The following is an 11,686-nucleotide window of genomic DNA, read 5'->3' as shown; positions in this document are numbered from 1 at the left end:
CACACACAACAAACCAAAACGTCTTGATGTAGAATACGTTCACTTATACACCCACCCCGGTTTTACTAAGCCTTGGTATCAAAACTGGGACAAGAGGACCTTTGTGTGCAAAACATTGCAGGTTCAATCCCTGACATAGAATCATAGAATAGCAGAGTTGGAAGGAGCCTACAAGGCCATCGAGTCCAACCCCCTGCTCAATGCAGGAATCCACCCTAAAGCATCCCTGACAGATGCTTGTCCAGCTGCCCCTTGAATGCCTCTAGTGTGGGAGAGCCCACAACCTCCCTAGGTAACTGGTTCCATTGTCGTACTGCTCTAACAGTCGGGAAGTTTTTCCTGATGTCCAGCTGGAATCTGGCTTCCTTTAACTTGAGCCCGTCATTCCGTGTCCTGCACTCTGGGAGGATCGAGAAGAGATCCTGGCCCTCCTCTGTGTGACAACCTTTTAAGTATTTGAAGAGTGCTATCATGTCTCCCCTCAATCTTCTCTTCTCCAGGCTAAACATGCTCAGTTCTTTCAGTGTCTCCTCATAGGGCTTTGTTTCCAGACCCCTGATCATCCTGGTTGCCCTCCTCTGAACACGCTCCAGCTTGTCTGCGTCCTTCTTGAATTGTGGAGCCCAGAACTGGATGGTTGGGAAATTCCCAACCATCCAGTTGGGAATGGTTGGGAAATTCCTGTCAGAAACTCCAGAAAGCTGCAGCCAATCAATTTAGACAATACTGGTCTTTCTGGACCAATGAAGTGGATCAGTGTAAACCAGTTCTGAAACTTGACAGGATAGGGTTTTAAGATGTTGCCTAGCAAGCCCCTCCATACCTTTTTAAAAAAACAAACAAAAAAACACCACTTTTGTTTAACATCTAGTCTGTTGAAGAATTTCGATGATCATGAAAACTTGCTTACTTCTTGGTGACTTTTTAGTTAGTCCCAGTAAAGATATAACTCTACTGTCTGTTAAGGTCCTGTAAAGCTCTACATTCTCCCCACAACACACACAAATGGGCTTAGCACAGCTTCCTGTCATTGTTAAGAACATAAGAAGAGCCCTGATGCTGGATCAGACCAAGGGTCCATCTAGTCCAGCACTCTGTTCCCACAGTGGCCAACCAGCTGTCGACCAGGGACGAACAAAGCAGGACATGGTGCAACAGCACCCACCCACCCATGTTCCCCAGCAACTGGTGCACACAGGCTTACTGCCTCGGATACTGGAGGTAGCCCATAACTATCAGGGCTAGTAGCCATTGATAGCCTTCGCCTCCAGGATTATTTTTCCATAGACAGGCAAACTTGTCTGATAGCATTACAGCAGGTTTTGTCTGGAGCCCGGCTCTATAAATGTAGAAGCCCTGACTATTCCCAGGGCGTGCAGTGGGGTGTGTGAATTCATATCCTTGGCTAAGGATGGGAGAACCAGAAAAGCTCAAGCACAAGCTCAGTGTAATTACTTTAAAACTTGGTTTGGCACATTTCCATTCTTGTTTGTGACTGTTTTTTTCCAGTTCATTCACTCCAGGAAATAAAGCCAGACTGCTCACTTGAGGGAATGGTATTAAAGGCAAAACTGAAGTACTTTGGCCACATAATGAGAAGACAGGATACCCTGGAGAAGAGGCTGATGCTAGGGAAAGTGGAAGGCAAAAGGAAGAGGGGCTGACCAAGGGCAAGATGGATGGATGATATGGAGGTGACAGACTTGACCTTGGGTGAGCTAAGGGTGGCGACGGCCGGCAGAAAGCTCTGGCGTGGGCTGGTCCATGAAGTCACGAAGAGTCGGAAGCAACTGAACGAATAAACAACAAAATAATTGTACATTTTTTAAAATTGTGCATTTTGAAAATGCAAATCCTGAAATTTGTGGACATTTTTGGAGAACGTGCTCACGTTTGTGTTTGCGAATGGGGTGTTTTGGAAGTGATTTCTGAACTGAAAGGTAATTCTCATCTATCCCTAGCTGTGGCAGAATTCTAGCTTTGTGGGATGCTACAGTGCCATCTGCTGGGCGTGAGGGAACCCATACACAGCTAAATATACTGTTTTTCTCATAAACCATAATATTATATTAATAACAACAACAACACATGTAACGATTTTAAAACTTCCGCAGCATTTCCCCCAATCAGTAATTTAGTAAGATGTTTTGTTAACCATGAGATGTAAACACGTACAAATAAAAATAGAACACCTTCAATGACCTTAAGTTGTTTGTGTGTATGTGTAGGTGTGTTTTAGAATCATAGAATCATAGAATAGCAGAGTTGGAAGGGGCCTACAAGGCCATCGAGTCCAACCCCCTGCTCAGTGCAGGAATCCACCCTAAAGCATCCCTGACAGATGGTTGTCCAGCTGCCTCTTGAATGCCTCTAGTGTGGGAGAGCCCACAACCTCACCAGGCAACCTCACCAGGCAATTTTGTTTTAAACAGATCTAAGCATGGTTTGCACATAATGCTAACCCATAGTATGGATTGTTGAATTCTGGGTTGTTGTGATGTGTGAATGCAGCCACACCGACAAACCATAGTGTGTGTTTTTTTTAAATTACAAACAACCCAGAAAGAGAACTCATGGTTTGCTGTTGGGTTGTGAACTCTGGGTTGTTTCCACAGTGGATTGTTACATGTGAACCCAGAACTCTGGGTTGTTTTGCCAGGCTAGAGAGGTGGCAGGCAAAAGCAGACAAAAAAGCCTCCAGCTTCCCTATATGGCAGTACTACATCACCACAAAGGCATCTGGAATACAAGGAGGGAGTGGGCAAAGGAGGAGAGAAACATACAGCCCACAGATTGAAAAACAAACAAATTGCAGCTTGTTTGATCATCTGTTGGGTTTGCCCTAGGTCGGGCAACAAAGCATGGATTAAAATATACCATGGGGTAGCATTATGTGCAACCTAGACATACAGGGAGAGTGAATTCAGGGACAGGCAGAACCACTCTGGATAGCTGCTTTAGAGTTCTGACTGGTTCTGAACTGAAACCCAGAGTGGATTCACTGCCCCACCGGTATTGGAGCCAACAGCTTCCACTGGCTTTTTTATGAAACCACTTCAGTGACTCTATAAATCGAGGCAGATCATTCAGTATAAAAATCCAGGTTTAATAGAGATTAAAAATCACCAGACATCTCAATTTCACTCAGTCCTTCATCAACAAGAACAACAAGGGGGAAAGGGTAGGAATCGAGGTTAGCATGGTTTTCATTCATTTAGTTCTATTTACAATGTTTCTCTCTTTAAAAAAAAAAGCATACAATATTTACAGACACAATAAGAAATTAAACTTGAGTCAACTGATCTGAAACAATTTTGCAACATTTTCTTTTAAAAAATAAAATAAAATAGATAAATTAAATTACAGGGTGTGGGGGAGAGAGAATCCGTCATCTGACTGACCCTCCTTGTGGCTTCATTTTTGGAAGAATGAGGCACCCAGAAGCATTTCTTAAACTACTAAACACGTTTTTTTAAACACAGAGAAGCAGTTTCAGAAACTACTCCTTTTGCATCCCTCTTCATTTTCACGAATCTACAATCTGGACCATAGAGAAAATACCAGGTATGAGGCAACATTAGCAAAGTTTTGGCTAAAGAACACTGCGTAATTATAAAAGGAAAATAAATCACATGAGACACAACAGAAAGAGGTATTCACACAACATGCTAATGCACCATCAGTGGTTGAGTGAGGTTTGTTTTGAACCCTGGTTTGTTTTGCTGAACCGTGGCTTAGCATGTTGTCTGAAAACAGCCAGGGTGGCTTGTTAGCCATGCAGTGTTGTTTGTTAACCAACCTGAACAATCTAACAACAAACCATGGGTTCTCAAGGTGGTCTGTTCGAGAAAAATAGCCCACACGGAATGGTTAACAAGCCACTCTGGCTGCGTTCAGACAACACGATAACCCATGGTTCAACAAATAACCCAACATTCAAAACAAACCACACTCAAACACTATTGTCTGCTTAAGGAAGCCTGGAGAAGGATTTCTCTCTAAATAGCGCTCTCTGTCCCTGTACCCACAGCCATCTATACTTGGGTGCACTTATTATCCACATATTCTCACCAGCATTCTTTATTCCATACTAATGCTATAAGATTGTGCCATTACTGACAACCCAGACAATGAACAGTCCCAATATTCACCCACCATGAAAGTCAAAACAGAAACAAAGATTTGACACCACACACTAAAGACATCTCTTAGAGCAGCCCACCTTAACTTAGTATCCACCAGGTATGTTGGACTACAACTTGAATGACCCTCCAACCAGCATGGCCATTGTGCACACTGGCTGGGGGATGATGGGAGTTGCAGTCAAACACATCTGGAAGGCACTGGGTTGGGGGAAGTCTGCCTTGTAGTATAAGACTTACACCAATAAAGCAACTCACTAAAGAACCCAGGGAGACACAGTAAAAGGAAACACTACAGAATTCCATATAGTAAACAAGGCTATACATTAAGGCACATTATGGCAATGCCAATCTGACCCATAACGGGACAGAAAAAAATAATCATACATATACACATTCCCACCCACCTGTTCCCTCTCTTCCTCACACACATGCACACACACACAGTGGGCCAATTCGCATGATCACCACAGTTCATTGTGGCTTATACTCTGGGTTACAGTGTGTGTCGACAGCCATTTTGAATATTCAAGCCCCAGTGGGAGGTTGCCAGGGCTTGTCACGACTTCCGAACCCAGGTGATAGGTTGAGGATTAAACTTCCTCAAATAATCCTACAACACACCATGGGTTGAGGACTATTTAACCCTTAAATAACACCTGCCACTTGGGTTCAGACAACACAACATACCATAGCAACCTCCTGAGGGAAGTTAAATATTCAAAATGGCTGCCGGTGCACACCACAACCTGTCACTGATGAAATAAGCTATGGCTGGCTGCAGTGATCATGCAAACCTGGTCAATGTATCACACTCTAGGCTCTATGTACATCTACTCTATTCTATTAAGAAAAAAGGGGCAGATAGGTGAATTAAAAGTGCAGCTAGTGTCTTGGATCTATTCACCTAATCCAGGGATGGGCAATTTGTAAGCCAAAACATCTGGAGGGCCACATTTCACATGAGGCCTAGCCAGCATAGTCAATGGAGAGGCATGATTGGAGATGTACCGCAAAACATCTGGAGGGCTGCAAATTGACCACCCCTGAGCCAGGCTCTCCACATAACCCTGCAGAGAAACTAAAGATCCCAGAATGTCATTCTCAGGATATTAGGGTTGTGGCACTGCAGCACTTCACAGAAGCCAAAATGTCCTCCTAGGAGCCCCATCAAGTTGCCAAAATGGACATTTTATTTTAGAACCCTTCTTGCTTAAAGATATATACAATATTTCAAGATCCACTTTGATGCAAGGCCCTGGTTTCTGAAGGAAGTTGAGCAAGCCAGAAACACACCATCTCTGCTCACATCCATCCCCCTTCATCCATTGCTGGAATAACCCCATTCCTCTGAAAGGCCTAAAGGCAACTTGATGCCTTCCAGATGTTTTCAACTACAACTTCCATAATCCCCAATGATTGGCCATGGTGGCTGGTGCTGATAGGTGTTGTAATCCAAAACATCTGGCAGGCACCAGATTGCCTACCCATGTTTAAAGGTATGTTCTGCACTACAGAGATTTTCACAGCAATTGCAGCTCAATTGAGTACGATCCTGCAACCAGTTAAGGCAGGCGAGTTTACAAAGTCCCAAATATCTCAACAGGACTTTTGCAGTAAGGCACAGGATTGCAAGTCTCATCTTTGGTTCAAGGTTTTAACATCAAAGGCAACCTCGTAGGTTAAAGGTAAGGTAAACACCAGTACCGTCTCTTCGGTGGCCTAAAATTCCCTGCAATGACAACAGCAGTCCAGCTGGGTGCTTTGGAAAATTGTACTAACAAAGAAGATTTAAAAAACCCACCATTTTAATTAGTCCATGGAGCTAGCAGGATCTACAGCTCCAAGGAGGGTAGAAAAAAGATAAAAACCTCAAAAGAGGGAGAGAATCAAATCCAAACGAAGTTAGTTTATTATATATAAAAAGTAAGCAAAGTTTAATGGGCAGGTGGTAAACTCTCCCTTTAAAACCATTTTATGGGACCTCCGAAAGACCTTCAAATGTTGCAGGCAAAGCAGCTAGGTAGAACATTACAGCTGCAGTATTTGCCGTAGTTGGAAAAACACAATAAAAATCGACATATTGAGCTGGGCAGTGCGGAGGGAAGACCCACTAACCGTAAATGAGTTAACCTTTTTTTTTAGCTGCAGAACTTTATAGTTACCTCTGCATAGACAATATCAAAACATACCTTTTGGGGCTGGGGGCATGGGGAAGTAATACGATAAAACAACAGATGTCAATAGCCGGACCATATTAGCAAGATTGGATATCACCATCCATCCTCGATGGACAATGTTAGAAAATGGTTTGTCCAGCAGACATTGAAGGATGACATGCTTCCCTTTAATACGAAGTCCCCGGACAACTGCAGGCTGGGAAAAGTCGACGGAATAAGGGCCGATACTCCCTTTCAAAGCAGTTTTGAAAGAGAACATTATAGGTGCTGTCATATTCACAGGGTGGAGCATGCTAGGTGTGACAAGGGAAGGAAAAGAACAGGCCACAGAAGCGGGTTATGCGGGATTAGTCACAAAACCACACAAAACCTGCTTCATCTCATCCGGTCTCCAGAAACTCACACAAGGATGGCGACTTGGTTTTAAAATAGACATCTCGGCTCTCTTCCTTCGCACTGCCAACCTGTGGACACTTACGGACACTGCAGTCCTTTCCCAAGAGCAGAACACATGCCGAGCCCTTACCTCACGAGGCCCGCCCAGAGGCAGGTCCTTCTATGGGGCTCCTGGCCCTCAGGTTCACATTCAAACCCACTAGGAAATGGGTTGGCCTTAAAATAAATGTTCAGCCAGTCTCTGGAGATGGAGGAGTGGAAAATACTCGCAGGAGAGGTATCAAGATGGCGACTGTCCATCGGAGGGGCCATGAACGATTAATCCAGATGTGTCATTGGCTCTCAAAACAACCACAACCACCACAAAAACACAACAAACACAGAAGCAGATATGGGAGTTCCCTTCACATCATGTGGGAATGTCTTCAGCCGCCGGCTTGAGAGAGCCGGAGACAACCCCCACCACAGGAGGTGCACAATTGTCTCGGTTGCTTCAGCAACCTACACGCCCGTTTTCTCTTTGATCCAGGCCCGTAGCTGTGTGACCCGAGTGTAGACACCTGGCTTGTTCCGTCGGGCACAGCCATCTCCGAAGCTGACTATGCCCGCCAGAAGCATCCTGTTGTTGGTCTCGATGCTGGTCAGGGGTCCACCAGAATCTCCCTGAAAAGAAACGAGAATGCAGGTTACACGAGGTCTCCTTGTGCTGCTTTGACCAGCTGCCACTTCAAGGATCCGTTTCATCCCAAGGGGACACCGGGGTTTGTGCCAGCTCTCACCTGGTCTCCACTGTTCACCGGAAGGGTCCTGTCCCCTCTGTGGGGTTGAACCTTCCACAAGGGAGAGAAGGAGCAAGGAAAAAGGGTGCAAAGCAAGCCAGCAAATCAGGAACTGGCAGGGGCCTGCGTGAGCCACACACAGCAGCTGCTTTGACACTTAAAAGTCTGCCAACTGGAAAGCGAAGCTTATATAAAGGTCAGAGGCCAATCCAATAACAGCACAGAGGGACCATGCAAGGCATGGAGCCAGTAAAACTACCGGAGCCCAACTGTTTTCGACAGAATTGCAGCAGTTCGGGGAGTAGGATGATCTCACTCTACAGCAAAGGCCCACAAAGATGTAATGATGGCCACCAATCTGGATGGCTTTAAAAGGGTGTTGGATAAATTCCTGGAGGCAAAGGCTATCCATGGCTACTAGCCCTGATGGTTGTGTGCGATCTCCACTATTCGAGGCAATAAGCCTGTGAGCACCAGTTGCTGGTAACATGGGCGGGAGGGTGCTGTTGCACCATGTCCTGCTTGTTCATCCCTGGCTGATGGATGGTTGGCCACTGTGGGAACAGAGTGCTGGACTAGACGGACCCTTGGTCTGATCCAACAGGGTACTTCTTATGTTCTTATGTTCCCTCTAAAACAGGAATGGGGAACCTCCAGCCTGCAGGTCCCGAGAAGCAGAGGCTCTCAAGCAAAGCCAGCTTCGAGGAAAGGACCCAGGAAAGCCAGCTCATTGGGTGGCTTCTCCAGGTGGTGGTAGCACCGAGCTGAATAGGACAGTAGGGGGCAGACCACGATCACCACCTCCCGCCCCAGGGCATGTTATGTGCATTCGCGAATTTGGGCAAGCAGAACCAGGGGTTGTGTACCAGCAGTGGCCTTTGGCCTCACCCCCAGCATGCTAGCACAGAGCTAATGTGGCCCCCAAATTGAAAGAGATCCCCCAACATTCCTGTACAGATTGCAAAGGCTCCTACCTGGCAGGCATCAACGTCTCCTGCCAGGATCCCGACACACATCATGCGTGAAGTCATCTGATTGGGCAGCAGGATGTTGCACATGGTCTGGTTGATCACCCTGATTTCCGCCTTCTGCAAAATGGCGGCGCCTTTACCTGCCGAGGATCATAGAGGTGTGCGTGAGTCTTAGGAAAGCAGGGACCCCCACCACCCTCAGGCTGAGAACACACGATACGTTTGGGGATTTCTTTCAAACAGTCCTATTGGGTTTGCAACACTTAAACCCACCCCACCCACTCCCTAGGGGGCTGTTTGGAAGGACTGTTGTACCAGCAAAACTACTGGCTGTGGAGAAAAACCACCGTAAATGCCACCCATAAGCCAAGTTGTCTTTCTCTAGTTCAGAGAAAATCCAAACCAGCATGGTTTGTATCTGAACCAGCATGGATTCATAAGCTTTCAGTCCTCTCCTCTACGCAACCATTACCAAAACTCATTTCTGCGCATGAGTCCAGTCAACTTTGCTGACATCTCTGCAATTAGAAATCCATAACTGTGATTGCCCAGTCTACATGTAAACACACAACCATGGAAGACCCGAATTGCTTCTGTGGGTGAGAAATGGACTTGGGCAAACTGGCTCTTTTAAAACCTGATAGGACATGCACATTTGAGTATACCAACCAGCTTCCCCTCTCTCATAAGGGCATCAGTTCCTGTGCCAATGTTTGTGCATCCCAACTTTCCTTCCTTCCCCAATCCTAGAGCGCAGAAACCCGATTACCCGACTCAATTGCGTTCTGGCATTTTTCAGCCAGAAAAATCTACCTATATTTCAGCAATAGTCTTATGTACAGCTGTACCACTTTTAAAAAAAACAAACTCCCATTTCAAAACAGCAAATAGTGGTCCTATTTTATACATAATGCGCTGTATCCAAACTCAGGTGTGCTTAGAGTAGACCCATCAAAATCAAGAAGACTTCAGTTAGTCATGTTTTCAATTAGCCTACTCTAAGTTATTATTATAATATTAGTATTTATTGGATTTCTTAGTCACATTTCTCTTTTTAAAAGATCCAAGATGATTTACAACAAGATTATTACAAAATAATTGTATGACAATGATTAAAAAATAGATAAAAACTATTTCCATTAAAAGAAAACACCAAAATATAACAAAAACAAAATAAATCAACTGCAACATCATTACGGACTACAACGAACTGATGCATAAAAGTCCATCCCATGTCTTCAAATGTCTGGGAGGATAAGAAAGTCTTGATGCTGGAAAAATGACAATGTTGGTGCTAGGTGATTCTCCCTGGGGAAAGCATTCCAGTCCAGGGGCCACCACTGAAAAGATCCTCTTTGTTTTTGCAGTCCTCCAAACCTTCCTCAGAGGATGCAACCACTAGGAGGGCTTCAGATGCTGATTGCAATGTGAAGGTAGGTTTATCATCACCTAAATATGACTAAGTCTGGATTCAACTGAGCATTTCCCCTTCTACCAAAATCTCAGGACAGTTGCTGCTGCTCCAAGCCTTTTCCTAGGAGCATCCCCTACCCCTGGCTTACCATTTTCTTTAGTTGCTCCCCATCCAGTCACCCAGATGGATTTGCCAGCAGGGAAGTCGTGGCTGGCGTCGGGCAGGCATATGGGTCGGATCTGCTTGGTGAAGGTCACCGCGCTCGCCAGCTCCATCACAGCGATGTCGTAGTCAAAGGTGTAGTCATTGAAGTACGGGTGGCGGATGATGCTCTTGATGCTCCGCTTCTGAACAAAGTTGTTGGTCCTGTTCCGCTGGTCGAGAAGCCCCATGTAAGCTGTCCATAACTTGGGGTCGTTATACCTGCAAGGAGATCGACATGTGGAGTTTTGCAAGGGCATAACCAGCAGTAACACCATTCAGACAGAGTGCTTTAGCCATGTGAGGCTCCTGGGGATTCAGAACAGGAGTGTGCTGAAAGCTTCCGCTCAGCTGGGACAAAGATTCAGATTGTCCAGCTTGGAGTTCAACTCTGATACAACCGGAACAACACTGCTATTAGAGGGCCTGATCCTGCTAGGAAGAAAGGAAGAGGTAGAGGATCTGGGCAGGGAAGAAAGGTAAGCACTATCTTCAACCCCCCCCCCCCCCCAAAAAAAAACACATCCTTCAAAAAGCTTATAAAAATGTGTTAATTTATGTGCAGAAACATACCAGGAGCGTTACTGCTTTTTTTTTCTTTTCTTTTAGCATGCCTTTAGATTCACCTCCTTAGTGTTTGTGTTGTTTGGAAAGTGGAGGAGGAAAGTCATTTTTATACTGTCGGTTTTATGTTTTTGATTCTTTTAAATTTTGTATATTTTTAATGTTTACTGTTTTAAACTTTTGTAAACCAGAGAGCTTCGGCTATGGGGCAGTATATAAATGTAATAAATAAATAAATAAATAAATAAGTGTAAACTCCCTGCACCGAAAGATCAAACTTCACTGTGCACTTTTAAAGCTTGCTAAAAGAATACTCCTACTGATACTTTTTACTTCTCTCATTCCAACAGTCCATAGAATTACAGAAATATAGAGTTGGAAGGGGTCTCAGAAAACATCTAGCCCACCGGCTCCCAAGACAACCTTGTTCCACTGTGCAACGGCTCTTATCTTTGGGAAGATTCTCCTAATGTCTGGCCAAAGTCTACTTCCCTGCAATGTCCATGTATTGGTTCTACTCCTAAACTTCAGAGCGACAGAGAACAAACCTGCAGCAGTGTGTGTGTGTGTGTGTGTGTGTGTGTGTGTGTGTGTGTGTGTGAGAGAGAGAGAGAGAGAGAGAGAGAGAGAGAGAGAGAGAGAGAGCCTCATAACCTTCTCTCCTCCAGCTTAAGTGTACCCGGCTCTTCCTCATGGGAACTTCACACAATCTTTCAACAATTCTTAAAATGGGTCTATAAAAGGTAATGATGAACCCAAGGGGGATGCAGCTTTGAGAACAGAGGCTTTCTTCAGAGTACCCACGAAGACCATAATAGAGATGAAATGGGACCCAAGGAATTCTTGGTTCACAGTTTATTTATTGCATTACTAACCTGCCTTTTTTCCTCCAAGGAACCCAAGGCGGTGCACATAATCCTCATCCTCCTCTCCATTTTATCCTCACAAAAACCACCCTGTGAGGAAGGATGGGCTGAGAGTCTGTGACTGGCCCAAAGTCACCCAGTGAGTTTCCGTGACCGAGTGGGGACTAGAACCA

General features: G+C 45.1%; 1 protein-coding gene across 1 annotated transcript in view; it reads right to left on the bottom strand.

The window, feature by feature from the left end:
- Positions 1-3,104: 3,104 nt before the first annotated feature.
- Positions 3,105-11,686, bottom strand: part of ST14 (ST14 transmembrane serine protease matriptase) — a 45,750-nt gene continuing 37,168 nt past the window's right edge. The window contains exons 17-19 of the mRNA XM_063138896.1: positions 10,031-10,305; positions 8,472-8,608; positions 3,105-7,381 (exon numbers count right to left, since the gene is read on the bottom strand). Coding sequence (XP_062994966.1) covers positions 7,220-7,381; positions 8,472-8,608; positions 10,031-10,305 — 574 coding nt within the window. The 3' untranslated portion in view covers positions 3,105-7,219. The remainder of the gene's footprint in view (positions 7,382-8,471; positions 8,609-10,030; positions 10,306-11,686) is intronic.

Source organism: Elgaria multicarinata, chromosome 12, assembly GCF_023053635.1.
Source record: "Elgaria multicarinata webbii isolate HBS135686 ecotype San Diego chromosome 12, rElgMul1.1.pri, whole genome shotgun sequence".
Classification (NCBI taxonomy): Eukaryota; Metazoa; Chordata; class Lepidosauria; order Squamata; family Anguidae; genus Elgaria; species Elgaria multicarinata.
This window is presented reverse-complemented; position numbering and strand designations above follow the sequence as displayed.